The 18,163-nt window shown below is 44.8% G+C and overlaps 1 protein-coding gene across 1 annotated transcript; it reads left to right on the top strand.

Annotated features, from left to right (window-relative positions):
• Positions 1–509: 509 nt before the first annotated feature.
• Positions 510–1,963, top strand: LOC103652297 (uncharacterized). The gene has a single exon (XM_008677912.3). It carries the CDS (start codon positions 510–512, stop codon positions 1,935–1,937), a length of 1,428 nt encoding a protein of 475 aa, XP_008676134.1. The 3' UTR covers positions 1,938–1,963.
• Positions 1,964–18,163: the final 16,200 nt, after the last annotated feature.

Here is an 18,163-nt window from a genome sequence, read left to right on the forward strand (position 1 = left end):
CAGCAGCATGGCATGTCATGGCACCCTGCCAAGGCTCGAAAAGGGCTCACGGACATGTTCTTCTGTAGGAAGGAGTAAGTAGCAGGCACCCCCAACAGCAAGCTGAAGAGATAAACAACAGCTATAGCTACTGTATAGCGCGTGGCCAGAACCGGGTCCACGTGGACCACACGGGGCGCCGACACATGTGCACTTCGTCTGCGTGACCGGACCGGAGTGGCTGCCTGTCTCTCACTCTCTGAAGCAGGCAACAAGGAGGAGAGGTACGTGAACGGATTGGCCGCCAACAACCAGCAGCTCCTGTGCGTGCGTTCGGCTATATATCTATACTACTTATTAAGAGTGTAATAGTAGTCTGCCGTTCTGCCGTTCTGCCATCCTGCAACCTCAACCGTCCATTCCATTGTTCTGCAATTTCAACCGTTCGATCACGCCGCTCGATCCCCCACCTCCGCGAGTCGTCCGATCCCATCGCCCGATCCCCGCCCCGGAGGTTGGAGATGCGAGGGATGGCCGCTGCCCGGAGGTTGGAGATGCGAGGGATGGCCGCTGCCCGGTCCTCTTCCGATCCCATCGCCCGATCCTCTTCCTTCCCCGCAGTCTCCGATCCGCCCGGCTTCACCAAATCCACCCCTCCCCACGCAACAGCCACCGACCGTGTTCACCGCCCCCACCTCCCCGCCTGGCGTCCGTGTTGCTCGCCGCCCTGGAAGGGACGCGTCCACAAGAGGCAAGGCCGTGCCCCCGCCCGCCCCCGCGCAACCGCCGCGGCGCTCGACGTGTGGACGTCCGAGCCGGCGCCCGTGCAGGAGCGGCGCCGGAAGCTGCTCCAAATGCTGGGGCTCGCCGGGGACCCCGCCCTGGCTCGCCTCGAGATGGGCCGATCGGTCTCCTACGACGACGGGCCTGTGCCCGTCCGCCCGACGCCGGCCTCGCCGCCCATCTCCCGATCTAGATCAGACGGCGGCGCCGTGCCAGCCTTGGCGACCAAGCCGCCGCTGGGAGGGCGGTCGCCGGGCTCCTCCGAGGCCACGCCCGAAGGGGAGGAGGAGGAGGAGGCCGACCCGAGGTGTCTGATCCGGAACCTCGACGACGGCAGCGAGTTCGTGGTCAAGGAGGGGTCTGAGCTCCGCGAGGTCGGCACGGGCCGGCAGCTCACCATGAAGGAGTTCGTTGACCTCTGCGTCGGCCACTCGCCTATCGTCCAGGAGCTCATGCGGCGCGAGAACGTTGCGAGCTCCGGCTCGTCCACCCCCGTCCAGCGCTCCAATTCCGACTCCAGCAACGGAGCGACGCGCCACCGGCGGCGGCGGCTGCATAGCAGCTGGCTTCGGGGCATCCAGAACGTCGCCGGCTCCGTGGTGGCCAGCTCCCGCGACTGCCGCAGCAGCGACGACAAGGACACGTGCTCGGAGAAAGGCGGGCGCCGGTCCAGCTCGGCCACAGACGACAGCCAGGACAGCGCTGGAGCCGTGCGCCACGGCCCGGTGCGCGTTAAGGTGAGGCAGTATGGCAAGTCGTACAAGGAGTTCAGTGGCCTATTCATGAACCAGGAGATTCAGGCTCACGATGGCTCCATCTGGAGCATCAGGTTTAGTCCAGATGGCCGGTACCTCGCGAGTGCTGGGGAAGACTGCGTGATCCATGTCTGGGAAGTGTCAGAGTTCGATAGGAAACACGAGGAGAACGGAGCGTGCAATCCTTTTGTTGCGATGGTGTGCAACGGTTCGCCGGAGCCAACATTAGCCGTGGCCAGCAGTGTGTATGGGAGCAATCGTGAGAAGAAGCGTTGGGCAAGGTTCTTGGAGGGCCGTAGGTCTGTGAGCTCAGACCGGCTAATGCTGCCAGAGCATGTGTTTGCGCTGTCAGAAAAACCGATTCGGACCTTCATGGGGCACTCAGAAGATGTGCCTCATGACCAATTTAGTTTGCTGTGAATTTGACGTGTGGGGTCCAATTTAATGGAAGGGGATTTTGTCACACTTTGTGATGATGGCCAAAATTACCTAACCTTGAGCGTGATAAATGGTCACAAGTAGATTTGCTTTGCACATTGTCCACTACTAGCGTCCAAAGAAATTTCCTTCTTACTTGACAAGCTAGGGTTCATCCTTGTGTGGCGGGCAGAATTACAGTCATGGCTTGGACCTACATCTGCCACTGAGTTTACATGCTCCTTATCCAACATTTTACCATGCACTGGTTGGGCCTTGAGACTCTTAGCTTCTTTCCACTGTGACATATTATGAACCGTGTTTAGCACAGGATGAACATACTGGCATCTATCATGGAGTTTCTTTGTCGTAATTAGAGGGATTTCTGCCTCTACAGAAGTACCACTGCTCTTGGGTGCAGGGCTGACAACTTCTGCGTTTGTTGGTCTTTATTTTCAGATCAAAGAAACTCTGTGCGTTTGTTGGTTGTAGAAGGTTGTCCATGGAAGGAGAATCAGACGCCCCGGATCGCCGCCCCAGCCTCCATGGAAGGGGAGTCCTCTCGATCCGTGTTCGTGCTGTCCATGGAAGAAACCTTGCTGTCAGCGCGTCTCCACTTGGTGAGTGATCTTTGAGTAGTCTTGCTATGAACAACAATTCGTTGTTGCTGTTGTACTTGTGGAGGGGCTTGCGTTCACTAAAGTGTAGGTGGATGCATTTGTTTATTGTTGCCCCCATCAAGAATCCAGGGGCTACACATCTTATAACTGAAAAACACATGAGCAGTATGTGGTTGACACTTTTTTTCTTGTTTGCGTTTTATAGATAGAGGTATATAATATGGAGACGAATAATATTTAAACCATTAGAGACCCATGTAACAAAAAAACAGATTGTTTAGCTATTATGCTCACTCAATATGGAGATCCTCAAGTATCTTAGAATCAGTTAGGCAAACACAAATTTACAGTCATAGTAAAACAATCACATACTGCTCATGTGTTTTTCAGTTATAAGATGTGTAGCCCCCCTCCCTCACTCTTCTTGGCCCCGATCTAATCTGCCCTCTGTGTTAGGATATGTTTGACTGGGTGACACTCGATCTATCAGATTCGGATATGATTTTCTTGTTGTTGTCCTGTGCAGCTCGATGGCTTGTTGGCGATGGTGCAGCCTGTCCTCTCCAATGATCCCACCGTACAGTTGATGCCTTGCATCGTCTGATCCCTAGGTTGTGTGGTATGTTTGACTCTGCAAATAACATACCACTAGCACTGAACATCAACCCTAAAAAATATTTAAAGGTCTGTGTTGCCTCTTGGTTTATCTCAATGTCACATGTTTTGCATTCTCTGTGGTCTGTACTTAATAAGTTAGTCTATTTATTTCGTGTGATTGTACAGACACCGTTCTCTGCATGCCAACATCTAGCTGATGAAGCACCCTCATTACCAAGTGAGCAAAAAGAGCTCAGGCTTTACAAGCAACATGTTGATAGTCTGCACCAATTGGCATGTAAGTTCTGGTAGTCTTCAATGAACTGAGAACAATAGATAGCACATACTTGACTTTCAAATGTGGCATTGTTCTTTTGATATTTTGGCTTCTAAATCTATAGTCGTACATGTACATTTGTATTTGCATATCTTAAGAATTTCATGTTATGACAATAAATTGAGATATTAATGTTGTGAGCTTTCACTTTATAATTTCAGCAAAAGATAGCCTGAGAAATATTCAAGTCATCTAGCTGACGAAGCATATCCTCATTACTAAGGGAGCAAAAAGAACTCAAGCTTTACAAGCAACATGTTGATAGTCTGCACCAATTAGCAGGTAAGTTATGGTAGTCTTCATTGGCTCTTGCCTTTCAAATGTGGCACTGTTGTTTTGATATTTTGGCTTCCAACTCTATAGTCTTACATGTACATTTGTATTTGCATCTTTTAAGAATTTCAAGTTATGATAATAAATTGAGATTGTATTCATCTTCTTTTGTCTCAAAATTCGTTGACTCTATTCATCCAGAATCTCTACCATGTGTTGCGCCGTGACGTGGACCCACCGTCTGTGCCGGAGGGCATGCCTCCTCAATCGATCCTAGGGAGTGTGCCATCCGTGGCTTCGACATCCACGACATGGTCATCGTGATGTCACACCACGACTTACGCCTCTGGGCATGTGTGGTGTTAGACTCTGCTAGGCTGCTAATTGTATCCATCTTATTTTGTCTCCTCTGGTTTAAATCTCATTCTTTGTTGTACATTTGCAGAAACCGTCTACTTTTTGTATTCTGAATATGTGCAAGGAGATACTCAGTCATCTTTCGAAAGTTGTTGGAATTGATATCGTGGAGCTAGCTCTTTGGGCAAAGGTGTATATTAAACACTTCTACATCCATTGTGATTGTGAGCTTGCCTTTTTTGTGCCCTTTCACTCTTATTGCTTCTAATAAATAGACTATCTATGTTACACATAGTGATTTCCTGGAACTAATTTGACACAAATTTTCTACCTACAGTACTTCACAGATGACATTAATCTTAGTTAATACATGTTGTTAATATGTAGTCTGTACACTTCAATTATTTTTTATTGACGAAATATTGTGAGAACCATAATATTCTTGAAAAACATAAAATGGTTGGACTCTTTATGATGATTTGGGCTTGGAAAGACATAAAAAATCTGAAAGTTTCTTGTGTTGGGAGAGGACTGATGGGCTACATTGGGGATAAGGTTAGTCATATTGTTTTTTGTTTCTTTTTCCATTTTTCCATATATAATTTGAACACAAACATGACATTGACCTGATCCTAGGGTTTCCACCTTTATATTGCCAAGGCCACTGCCTAGGTGAGGACTGTCTATTCCTATGTGGGGAGACCAAGGCCCTGAAATCCTACTCAGAGGCAATTCAGAACACCCTGCAGCTGGGTTACAAGGCTGAGATGGCCAAGGGGCTTGGCATTGGCTGCACCTATGGAATTGCTCGTATGTCATGGGCACTGGTGTTCTGGTGCGTCAGCGTGTTCATCGGGAATGGCCTGACAGATGGTGAGAAAGCCTTCACTGTAATTTTCACAGCTACTGAGATTCATGAATCTTATTCTGTAAATGCTAAAAACGACTAGGGTTACTTCAAGTAGCAGATTATGAAGCATGGAGGGCAGGTCAACAATCCAATGCTTGGTGTGTATCATATGCTCCTTCATTTGTTTCCATATATGAACTGTATGGTGTTTAATGATGGTATGACAACAAATTCTTAATGATATTGGTTGATAGGTTTATTCAACCACTTGGCATACTAATATGAACATCAAATGGAGTAGGGAGTAGGTTAACCATATTTTGTTATCTTTTTTGCTTTTGGATTTTATATGTTAAAAAACACAATTTGCATCCTTGAATTTGGTTGTGATAACAATGATGATTTCTTACATTATCTCATAATGGATGACCTATTTAAGCTTGTCGAGGATGAGATGAAGATTAAACTATCTTGAAGATCCCGATTCATTTTGTTGGGCTATTCATCAAGTAAGAAGAAATGGAAAAGAAAGAGCAATCAGTTCACTATTCACCAGGTTTCTCTACCCGGTTTCTTTCTCTGCCTTACCAGAAGTGTTCAGACTTTAGAGCTTACCTATGCTCTTAGAATATAGTATTGGTCTCAAAATGCACATACAGATCTAAGCCAGTACAAACCTATGCTATTTTTATCGAACCATGGGTCACCCTGAAAATATATTGGGAGATGAGTGTTAGACCAACATATGTTATTCACGTGACATTGGACGAGTTCCAGATTTGAGGAGTTTTTTGTGTTTATTTATATGGCATTAGGACCATGGGATTAAGGTGTAATGAGAACTATTGTTATGCAAGCTTTTAGAAAGCATGCTGACTCTGATCCAAGCCCCATTTCTGTTGTTATCTGCATGGCATATTGAGATGTCGTAGCTATATATCAAGCAATCAAAAAACACTTGTACTCCACACTATGGATTTCCCCCCGAGGAATCACACTATGGAATTTCAATATTACATGTTGTATTTGTGTTATTCTGTTCAGTACACATCTTGTCTCAGGAAAGTGGAAACTACAAGTAGTCATTTGTTGGTAGGCAAGCCAATATGTCATATGCTTGGTTTATTCACTGTCACACAGAAACAGAAGACATCCATTTTCATTTATGCAGGGCAACTTTGATTAGTTCTTTAGAATTACAATCACAAAACAATGCTGATTAGTTCTGCACATGTATGGTCTTATAACCCTGTGTTTACAAGACAACGCACTCCATACCCCTGTCATCTTAACATCCATTATATTTCCATGCCTAAATGCTAATTATTTTCCACTAAGGCCAAGCCGCTTTACACAATTTTGGTCATCTCTACCTGACAACTTGGTTGCCTGCCAATCCTGCATTCCAGTTCTACTCTTTTGCCAGTAGGAGTACTTCTCTTCATAATTTCCGAACTTGAACAGCTAATAAATTGTCTTTTTTTGTCGCGTGGCTTGTGACAACCCAGTGTTGCTTCCCTGCTAACCCGGCGGCGCACGTGTGGTCAAGGTCCCACGAGCACTCGGAGGCTGGGACAACTCATTTTAAACTACATGTATGTGATACCTACAACAGTTCATTTTTGTGCCATTCTTTTCAATTTAGTTGGGTGATACTTTTAAGGAAATGTCCAGAAAATTAAGTAACACAATGGCATTTTAAACTATGTGTGTGTGATATATATGGCCTATGAATACCTATTTCAGTTTTGCTTACTTCATATTAATTGACAGTTGCTATTTGGCTCATGACCATTCTATTTGACAACAAGAGACAAGCAAATCACATGTTTACAATTTTGGTGTGATGCTTCTAGAAATTGTTAGCGGGTGATCAAAAAGTAACAAAAGGTTAGCACATAAAGATCAGATACTCCTTGAAAAGGTTATATTTTACTCTAGATTATAGTTAACATGTCTTTTCGTCATCTACTTGCATAGTTCAAAATTTTGTTTTTTGTCATTGCTGATTTAAAACACTACTTTCTATTATCCGAAAAATAGTATGATGGTGCATGATTTGGGTGCGCATAAATATAATCTCTACTACTTATTAAGGCTGCAAGGGTAGCCTGCATCCCTTGTGTTCTGCCGTTAGACAATCTCAGCCGCCCGTTCTGTCGTTCTGTGATCTAAGCGGTCCGATCCCGCGGCATCGTTCGCTTGTCTTCTTTCGCCGCTTCCCCGTGAATCCCGCCGCCCGGCTTCCGGTCTCCGCTTCCCCTCGTACGCAGTGGGCACCATGGACCCTTCAGCCTCCTCGTCGCCTCTCCGGCTCTCCGCCAGAACCCGCACCAGCCCGGGCGCGAGCCCCGCCCCGCCCCTACCCCGAGGCCGCCCAGCTATCTGGCATGCCCCTTCTATTCACTTCCTGCCATGCGAAACCGAGTGGAAGGCAAAGCCTTACCTGGTTATCTGTAATGGGACCTGATCTAATTGCAAGCGTATACACAAATTGTGCCTACTAGCTTCGATTCTTTGTGCCTCCAAAACTCATGAGCTGCTTGCTAGCTGCAGGAAGTCTGGGTTTTATTTAGGCACATTTTAGGGCATTTAATTGGTTGAACCAATTTGGTTCAGAGAAAAATGTTCTGTTCCTACCACAGAATGAGTGAACGTTAATTTAACCTCTGAAACTCTGATAGCCAGGGTAGAATTGATTTACGGTACCCTGGATATTAAGATACTATTCATTCTCTCACTGCTTTTTTGAGTAAAAAATTTATGGAGGGATGGATTTTTTCAATGCAACAGGTCCTTTGTTCCTGCATTTCATTCTCTTTTGGGAGCATAAAGCTCTGTTTCAAGGGGCTACTTCATGTTTTGGGGGGCAAGGCACACACCATAGATGTCCCTTATTCCACAATCCCACAAAAATACTCACATAAGAGCCCATACTTGAAAGCAGAGGACTCTCTGTATGAGATTCCAATCATGACAAACCTTTGTGTGCATGTGTGTTTAGTCGTTTACATCCACGTCCTGTCTGCGAGCTTAAGTAACTATAGCATTTTGTTTTCTTTTTGTATTCCCATCCAGCATTTTTCATGGAGTCAATTAGCTTAGTGGCCAAGAAGTACAAGGCCTTTTTGTTTTTGAGTGAGCCCCACATGGCCTCAAATCAAATGATAAAATGTACTTTATATGGAGTAAAATTTTGGTGGTAGTTGCTGAAAGAATGATTTCTTTTGGCAGAATGTTTTGGAGCAGTTGGCATCCATTGATCTCATTGAGCTATGAAAGGAGGCCAGAATTGAGCGTTGTCGTGCAACTAGAGACTTGAGTAGTTGTGGCCGCTATGTGCACCATGTGCTTAACTCATGTGGCCATGCCTCATTATGTGCTGAGTGCAGCCAAAGATGTGACGTCTGCCCAATCTGCAGGAGTCCAATATCGGACAATGGAAATAGGGTTCACCTACGTCTTTACTACAAGTGCCTGGAAGCGGGCCTTATTTCTAAGCAGCACGATGACAAGTTTCAGGAAAAGGAAGACCATGTCAATCCTGTCAGCATGGATGTCCAGCGGCTGCATTTATTGTTTGATGTTGCAGTCCAGAACAATCTTACTTCCCTTATTTGCCACTGTATCCTCCTCTGGAGGCTACTTATGCATTTCCATACCACATCTTTTTTCTGTTGGTTTCTTAACATTTTGACCAGATATCACAGATGTTTGTTTGGATGAGAATGCTGTGTCAAGTGTTCCACTTCTGGCTTTTCTTTTGGATGAGGTGGTCATCAAGGACTGGTGCAAGAAGGCTGTTAATGCGCTCATTACTGAGATTGGCGTGATCTGTATCCAAAAACTCTAAATTCAGTTATGTGGTTTATATACATTTTTATTATGTTTCGCTTTTCATGTGTTCAAGGCCACACATGTTGAGGGACAGATCCCCTACTCTATCCCCCTATTTCAAACTCCACTTTGCAAACAGTGTCAAACAGTGTTATCTACAGTTCCGCGTCCCCTATTTTAGGCGACCTGTTGGAGACAGTCTTAAGTAACTAACCTTAACGATGCCTTAGATAAGTTTGGATTAGAAATGATGAGATCTAAGTTATCCCAACTGCAAAAGTTTGCCACACAGTTGGCAGGAATTTACAGTGTACTTGAAGTTATGGTTTCATCTTTCACTGAAGCGGTTTCAGCGCATGTTAATGATCTGCATCAACTCATTGAGAACACATTGAAGGCAAATCAGGTCTTTCTTTCTTAACCCCTCTATTGCTAAGGATTTTCGATCACTACTCAGAACTAACACTAAATTGGTCTAGGTACTTCAATTTGTCTATGCATTGCTGGAATTTCTATAAGATGAGTGTCCCACGGGGCTCCTTTTTCATTATATAATTTTGTGCGCACATTGGAACAAAACCTTTTTATCTCCTTTTTGCCATGGTCTCATCCTGATCCTGGACAAGTATTGATATAACTGCTCAAGATAGTTTCTGGTTCATTTTTGTAATAACTAATAAGTACTCCCTCCAACTGTGAATATATGTCATCTGTACATTGATACAACCTACTATGTTGAGCTTTGACTAGCAATTTTCATAAAAATGACATATATTTAAAATAAGAGGGTTGTATATTATGAAACTAGCTTCATGTTAAATCTACAAACATCGACCTTATGTTCTCAATCTACCTAATTCTTTATGCATCACACTAGAAAAAATTAGACCGCCAATAATCCTAAGATGACTATATGTACAATCAGATGGAGTATATCTCTAGAACTTTTATTGTTTATGAAACCTTGTGCTTTCTTACACTTTGATGGTTGCTAGGTATGTAGTGTTATGGCATTGAATCATACAACAATTCTGTACCATAGGTATTAATATTCTGAGCTGGTAGACAATGAAACAGGTGAAGATGAAGATGCCCTAAGTGAAGAGAAAGAAGGGACTGCTGCTAAGATGCTGCAGGGTGAACTGACAGACGATGAGACCAGTGAAGAAGACGATCTCGATGAAGATGAGGAATGGGCTTCAGATGATGATGAGAACACTGAGGAAATTGGCTCTACTGACGAGACGGATGAAGATCCTGATGAGACCAATGAGGATAGTTACACCTCTGATGCAGTCCAACTGATGCAGGGAACTGGGATAGCTGAAGATGCCTCTACTTAAGATGATGATGATGATTTTAGTGGCGACCTACCACCAGAGTTTGAAAATATCATGATATTCAGTGGTGCTGAAACCGAGAGTGACATTGCTCCTCCAGTGCTCGAGGAAAACAAGGATGATGTTGTATCTGCAACAAAAACTGCAAAGTCCCTGGATGGGTCTGCCTTAAAAATAGGACAGGAGGAGGAGGGTCCTGAAGAGGCTGATGCTACTGAAAAAGCAATGGAAGCGGTTGACAATATTGTGAAGTCCCTGGATGAAGAGGTAGAATCAAAGGAGATGCAGAAGCAGCAACCGCATGATTATCTATACTACTTATTAAGAAGGTAAGAGTAGTCTGCCGTTCTGCCCTCCTCGTGTTCTGCCGTTCTGCCCTCTCCCGTTCCGTAAGCAGAAAAAAAAAATTAAACCGTGCTACTCAGGGATCGAACCTTAGATCTATTGAGTAGAATGCCTAGCCTTACACCCTCTAGCCTAGGGATGAAAGTGGTAATCCGAACTATTAGAACAAATTTAATATTTTAAAATAGATATGTATAAAATTTGATGTTGATCTTTTCTTATGTTGTCAAGCACATTAGTACAAATATGAATAAAATATTATATAAGTTGTTTTATGTATTATTTGCTCCCTACAACACAAAAAGTTGAAAAAATTACCGAATTTGTTTCCGAATCCATACCGAAGTTTATATCTATTATTTGAAAAAATGTAGGATGAATTTGAGGTTTACCTTTTATGAATCTTAACAAGCTGGATGTTAAAAACAAGAATACAAATTTATATTGTATATTCTATATCCTATTTATTCGCAATCAAAGAAAAATCTGATTACCGAATAAATACCGTTTCCGACCGTTTTCATCCCTACTCTAGCCAACATGACTTATGTTGAATCGTGTACAACTTCAACTAAGACTTTATTTGTGTTTAACCCGCCGTCCACTTTGTATGTTCATTGAGTCTAGAAAAACATTTATAGCTTGGCCTCTGATCTTTCTAGAATTTGGGCCGCAGTCTAGGAAATAAAGAAAATAGGGAAAAGGAGTTTAGAAATTGATTTTTAGTTTAAAAATAATTGCAGAAACCCATTTAATTCATGGAAATTTCATATTAAATCAAAATGAGTTCATTCTAATTTATATAATTCTATAATATTATTTTTTATCACATAATACCTCTGTTTTGTCATGAAAACAACAATAAAATTGATTTCCTAATTAATCCTATATCAAATACATAGAAACTTTGGAAATTCATAACTTCCCCCATTTTAATTCTAAATTGAATTGTTCCAGTTGTGTTAGTATCGTATGAATATTTACTACGCAGTAACAACATTGATTATACCATGTTTTATACTTTTATAATTAGATATTTATTTATCCTATGTTAATTGGGTTAATCTATGTCTATTGGATTAATTTATTTAATATATTAATATAGTATTCAACTTTATGGTTATACGATGTTTGACCATTAGTCTTGCAAACACACACACTTACCTTTTTGTTTAAGCAAAAGCGTATGGTGGTACGTGTCCAATGACTAACGATGTACGAGGGAATTTCTTCCGGTATGTGTGAAACGTGCTATCCAATAATGAGACCATACAAATCGTGACATATATCGAAGTCCGCATGATACTGATGGTTGCAATGTAGTGGTGAAACAAATAGATTATAAATAAAAAAAATTATGTATGGCCAGAATCACAAATTAATTATGAAACATTTTCTCATAACGGTATAACACATATTTTGTATATAAGTTATCGTAGTATACTGGTATTATATATTCCCGTTGCAACACACGAGCATTCAGCTATATATATATATATATATATTCATTTGATGAATAAATTGTATCTCCATCAACTATATGTTAAGAAAACATCTATTAGAGACATCATATCCACCACACCACATCTTATTTTGATGTTATAGTAGAAGATATGAGAGTTATTAAAAGTAAGATATGGCTGATGCCACACTAAGCCATAATGGCTCCTCCACCGCTGTTGTCCGGCAAACCATCACATTCTGTGACGCGGGACGTCGAGCAACTCCTGACTTGGGGCACTCTGGTCCCATATGACAAAATCCACCATTCCCATTCAGCCATTCCTATCGTGCAAGCCATCACACACTCCGGACGTTGGGCCCACATTGCAGACTACGGACGCCCACATGACAGCCACCATTAGTTTTGCACACACCGGACCCACGTCTGCTCGCGCAAAAAGTTGCCTCAATTTGACATTAGCAGGAGCATTTGACCATGATTGCTTTCTCTAAAGAAGGAAGGCTTATAAGCCGTAGAAGCTATGTTGGCTGGCCGGTATGGTCATAAAAATGTGCAAGCCGTGATGACGACATAGGTCGCGTGGGTTGTGTTTCTTTGGTGCGGCCCAAGTAGCTACCAGGAGGCCGCACGCTTCTTACCCTGACCCAGCTTGGCTTTAGGGTCAGTCTCCCTTGCTTTCTCTGCCCAGCGAGCCCTCGCCCTCTAGCTCTTCCTACTAGCGCCGTCTCCGCCCCGTGCTCTCATGTTCATCGTCGATCTCAGCCATCTCAGGAGCACCCGCTCACTCCCAGACGCTCGCACAAAGGAATCCCCACCATCTCCCTCCAAACTGCCCACTCCCTCCACGATCTCCCCCTCTAGCTCATGATCCCTCCGCCCGCCCCCACCCCCCGCCTGCCACGCCCACGGGCGCAGCAAGCCAACAACCCACACTCGGCCCAGCTACCCCGATCCGTCGCCATAAATCCGCTACCTCCTCCTCGAGTCCTGCTTGATCGCCCCATGCTCGACCGGTCGACCGGACGGAAGGGCAGCCCCGACCGTGACCACAACGCGATGTGCGACGAGTGAGGGCAGTGGTGGGGGTTGCGACCAACGACGGAGAGCCACACAAAGAAGCTCGTCGGCGATGTTTTCCTCAAGGTTCGCTCGCTCATTCCTTCCTTCCTTGTGCTATTGGCGTGTAATCCTAGCTAGCGCTCTCTTGATTTCATCCTTATCCACGTGAATCCTGGATCACACTGCATGCAGATCAGATTACTGGAAGGCCAGACCAGCTGCTCGCATTCACTGGTGCACGGTGTGGGAGCTAAGAGCTCCGTTCCTATGGCCGGGCCCCACCTCTCTTGAGCCCTTGTGCAGATACGCAGAGGTAGTGTCCCCTAATTTATTTGTCATGTCTCCTAATTTGTTTGTCAGAGCTACTTGAGGATGTCAATGAGGTATGGCTCCGCTGGTTCATCAGTATTCAGTAATTACAAGGCATTATGAGTTAGCATGCTCCCTCCTGCTAAGCTAGCTAAATGTGGTTATCAAGTCTCAATAAGTATCCATTTTTAAAAGTATAAATTGTTATAGCCATACATGCGAGTCTTTATTTTGGAAATAACCAAAGGTTCTGAACCTGCATTGTGCTAACTCGTCAATCATTCCTGAAATGCGATTCTTTTTTCATTCTGAGTTCGGTTGGACAAATTAAGATGGATTGAAATCTTAGTTGTTAAGGTAGAAGCAAAAGCACCACCGCTGAATCGTATACTTTAAACGGTGATAGCAGCAGTTGTGGTCTTCGATATCTTAGTGTGTTACTTGGTGATAGCAGCAGTTGTGATCTCCAATATTCTAGGGCATGTTTGCCTCCCTCTTCTAAACTTAGAGATCTAAAAGCTTTAGAATGTTTTAGCTTTCTTTTGATGTCCAAATCTCTAATGTAAGGTGGGCTAAAGGTTAAATCCAACTTTAGACCACCTGATGCATATAAGGAAGAAGGGTCCACATGCACCATTCTCTGTAGCATAGCAAAATCGAGCTTGATGTCCTTGAAGATTGATCGAGATAATATTAGTCAGTACTGAATTTAATTTTAATGACAAGTTTGTAATGGGTAGGATAATAAGGGATATGTTACAGGTTGTTGGTTTCTTGGATGAATATGCTGCTGCATAGGGTTAGGCCTGAAAGGAGAAACATAATAGGATTGGTTTTTGTAGCTCTCCTCCCCTCATCTCTCCATGGGATTGGAATATATATAACTTTATGAGTTTATATGGAAAGCAATAGATATTGTTTATTTCCTCTCTTCTCTCCTCTCCTCTCCTCTCCTCTCTATGCCATATTACTGCTTTTAAACTAAGGCGACACTGCTAGAGGCACTATTATATGTCAAGTTCATATATTAAGAATTTGAACTCTAGCCTATTGATGATGATAATTGTTCATTATCTAAAATTCCTCTATTTGACCTCTATATATGTCTGAAATTCCTAAACAACATTATGTCCATGTTTGTGTGTTAATATTTTTTGGTCATTATGTCATGAGTTTGTGTTAATAATCTGAATACTAAAGCATGTGGTAGGCACCATTATGTCTAAAATTCATATACACATTGCTTATGATTGTTTGAGGATTACACATGTCTTGAGTTTTTATATTAATAATCTGAATAGTAAGGTTCGTTGTACCTTGTAACACATGAGTTTAGTTGTTGGCTCTGAACTCTAAAAAAATATTTTTTTTACCAAATACACATCAGATGTAATTTTACTACTGTGATTAAGTTGTATCACATATTCACAGTAGTATTATTGTGTTCTTCAAGCAAGTCAATTACAGTGAGCTTTTAGTCATGAATTTACAGTAGTTTATGAAAGATCATTCTTGAATTTTTGCCTTTAAATTGTCTTGTTAAATCTTGTATAATACACTACTAGGTTAGTGCTTGTGCGTCACAGGCCCGAGTTTCTCTTCAACGTCATCCCGGACGGCTCGTGGATGTCGTCCTTCATCTCATAACAATATAACACACATTTGTATATATAAGTTATCAAGCTATTATATGATCCCGTTGCAACGCACGGGCACTGAGCTAGTAATAGCATAAGCCTCATGAAGCTTAAAGCCACGCACAAGAAATATATCATTACTGCAAAGGTATGAAATTAATTGACTCATCTCGTGTGCACTCATTCAGCATTGTCGTTAGTGAATCTTTCTTTACTCTTTATTCATTATGTAAAGGAAGAGGAGGTCACCGAAGGGAAGAGGCTTCCTCTTGAGGAGGTGGATGAGAACGCCTGCATCAGCCACTGAACAGAACAAGCAGGCGAAATTTTGTGTGGTTGGCATCTGCCACAAAAGGATTGAATCAAGGAGTGTGCTCTGGTTGTGAAGTGATAACTAGGCTACCGCATGTTCATTTTCAAAAGTTTTCGTGTGTGATCGTGATGAGGGGTGAAACCGTGGTTTCAGCCAACGAACTTGCAGTTCCTGTTGTTGCTTCTCCCCCTTTTTCCTTTTTATATATTTTGTATCGGTTACAGAACATGATTTATCCAGTGGTTTGTTGATGAAAGATGCTAAGTTTCGCTTAATATAATGTATATGAAGGTCCTGGGTACCTCAAATTTTATCCATATTACCAGTACGAAAGACATCTTCCTTGAAAGTTACAGAAATGCTTCAAAGTTCAAATGGCATTCAGCATGTTCCATGTGCTGCTATTTCAGCACTCATTTCCCGTGCTGGCAATGCAAACTGGAACTGATCATTAGTTAGCATTGACTGAAATTTTCTAGCCTGTTCGCCTTTTGTTTCCAGGAACATGCTTTGTATCTTTGAACAAAGTATAGTTGAAATATCTCTAATATCTATGTAGAGCACAAAAAAAGTGTCACCAAAATTCTTATATATCTGTTTTTGGACTTAGTTGTGTTTTGCTTGTGATATTTTTTTACAAAAATAATTTCGAGTAAAGAATAGTTGAAACAAAAACTTGAAAATGGTTCTTCATTTTCGAGTACTAAAAAATCTCTCGTAGAAAGAAATGGCTCGATTCATTGTAGTTGTACAGTAACAACACACTGCTATTGTCATGCAGTGCCTTGTTGTAAACAAGCACAGGTTCATGCAGTGCCTTGTTGTAAACAAGCACAGGTTACGAATCTTTATGAAATGACTTTTTTCTCAAAATTATGAGAAATGAAAGTCCGAGCTTCTCACAGACAGGCGGCCTCATGTCGCGGCGCCAATGCACTCGACCGTGACCCGAGTTTCACTTCAACATCATCTCAGACGGGTCGCGGACGTCGTCCTCCATCTTAACAGTATAACACACATTTGTACATACGATATTATATTATTACTAGGTGAGTGCCCGTGCGTTGCGACGGAAGTAAAAAAATTATATGAAATATATATAAGTTATCGAGATATTATATGTCTCCGTTGCAACACACGTGCACTGACCTATAAAAGTATAACACACATTTGTACATAGTTTATCGTTGTTTTATACGTTCCCGTTGCAACGCACGGGCACTCTCCTAGTACACACTATACGGGTGTATGGTCCTGTAGGGTGTACCTGGCTATATACATATACTGCTAGACACCGGGGAGTGGCGCGGGGTGCATGTCAGCTCCAAGCTTGTGTATGCATGCATGTAGAGATGTCCAAACGGGCCGCCCGGCCCGGTCCGGCTCGGGCCCGGTGAAGCCCGGCCCGCTAGGCACGATTAGAAAACCGGGCCGGGCCGGGCCGGGTAAGCACGCGGGCTCAATTTTTTGTCCGAGCCCGGCCCGCAACGGGTCTAAACGGGCCGGGCCGGCCCGTTTAGCACGAAAAAAGCGGGCCGAAAAGCGGGCTATGCGGGCCGAAAAACACGTTTTAGTGTAAAAAAGCGGGCTTAACGGGCTTAGAGCTAAACGGACCGTGCCGGGCTAGCCCACCGTACCTAATTTCCTGTCCGAGCCTGTCGGCGTTTCGAACCCGGGGGGTCCCTGGACCGACGAGTAAATTGTCGTCGCGTGCCCCAGCCCAGATGGGTTGGCGCGAGACGGAGCGCGAAGGGGGGAAGAGAGGCCGGAGGGAGACAGGCGTAAAAGGGGAAACCCGCGGCCTTCGTGTTTGTCCCGAGCCCAGGTCGGGTGCGCTTGCAGTAGGGGGTTACAAGCGTCCGCGTGGGAGAGAGCGAGAGGCTTATGCGCGCCGTCCCGTCCTTCCCCCGCGCGGCCAACCCTCTGTAAGAGGGCCCTGGACCTTCCTTTTATAGGCGTAAGGAGAGGATCCAGGTGTACAATGGGAGGTGTAGCAGTGTGCTAACGTGTCTAGCGGAGAAGAGCTAGTGCCCTAAGTACATGCCGTCGTGGCAGCCGGAGAGGTTTTGGCACCCTGTTCGTGTGATGTCGTGGCCGTCGGAGGAGCGCTGGGGCCTGGCGGAAGGACAGTTGTCGGGGCTGTCGAGTCCTTGTTGACGTCTCCTTGCTTTCCGAAAGTGGGCTGAGAGCCGCCGTCGTCATGGAGCATGCGAGGCGCCATCATTACTTGTTTACCGGGGCGAGCCAGATGGGACGCCGGTCTTGTTCCCGTAGCCAGAGCTAGCTAGGGGTAGGGTAATGATGGCCCCTCCTGGGACGTGGTCGGTCCGAGCCCTGGGTTGGGCGAGGCGGAGGCTCCTCCGAGGTCGAGGTTGAGTCTGTCTTCTGAGGCCGAGGTCGAGTCCGAGCCCCTGGGTCGGGCGAGGCGGAGACCGTCGGCTAAGGCCAGGGCAGAGTCCGAGCCCTGGGTCGGGCGAGGCGGAGTTCGTCGTCTTCCGGGGCTGAGCCCGAGTCCGAGCCCTGGGTCGGGCGAGGCGGAGTTCGTCGTCTTCCGGGGCTGAGCCCGAGTCCGAGTCCTGGGGTCGGGCGAGGCGGAGTTCGTCGTCTTCCGGGGCTGAGCCCGAGTCCGAGCCCTGGGGTCGGGCGAGGCGGAGTTCGTCGTCTTCCGGGGCTGAGCCCGAGTCCGAGCCCGGGGGTCGGGCGAGACGGAGTTCGTCGTCTTCTGGGGCTGAGCCCGAGTCCGAGCCCTGGGGTCGGGCGAGACAGAGTTCGTCGTCTTCCGGGGCTGAGCCCGAGTCCGAGCCCTGGGGTCGGGCGAGGCGGAGCTTCCTATGGTGCTCGAGGCCGGACTTGGCTGCTGTCAGCCTCACTCTGTCGTGTGGCGCAGCAG

The sequence above is a fragment of the Zea mays genome, chromosome 3, assembly GCF_902167145.1.
Source record: "Zea mays cultivar B73 chromosome 3, Zm-B73-REFERENCE-NAM-5.0, whole genome shotgun sequence".
NCBI classification, from domain to species: domain Eukaryota; kingdom Viridiplantae; phylum Streptophyta; class Magnoliopsida; order Poales; family Poaceae; genus Zea; species Zea mays.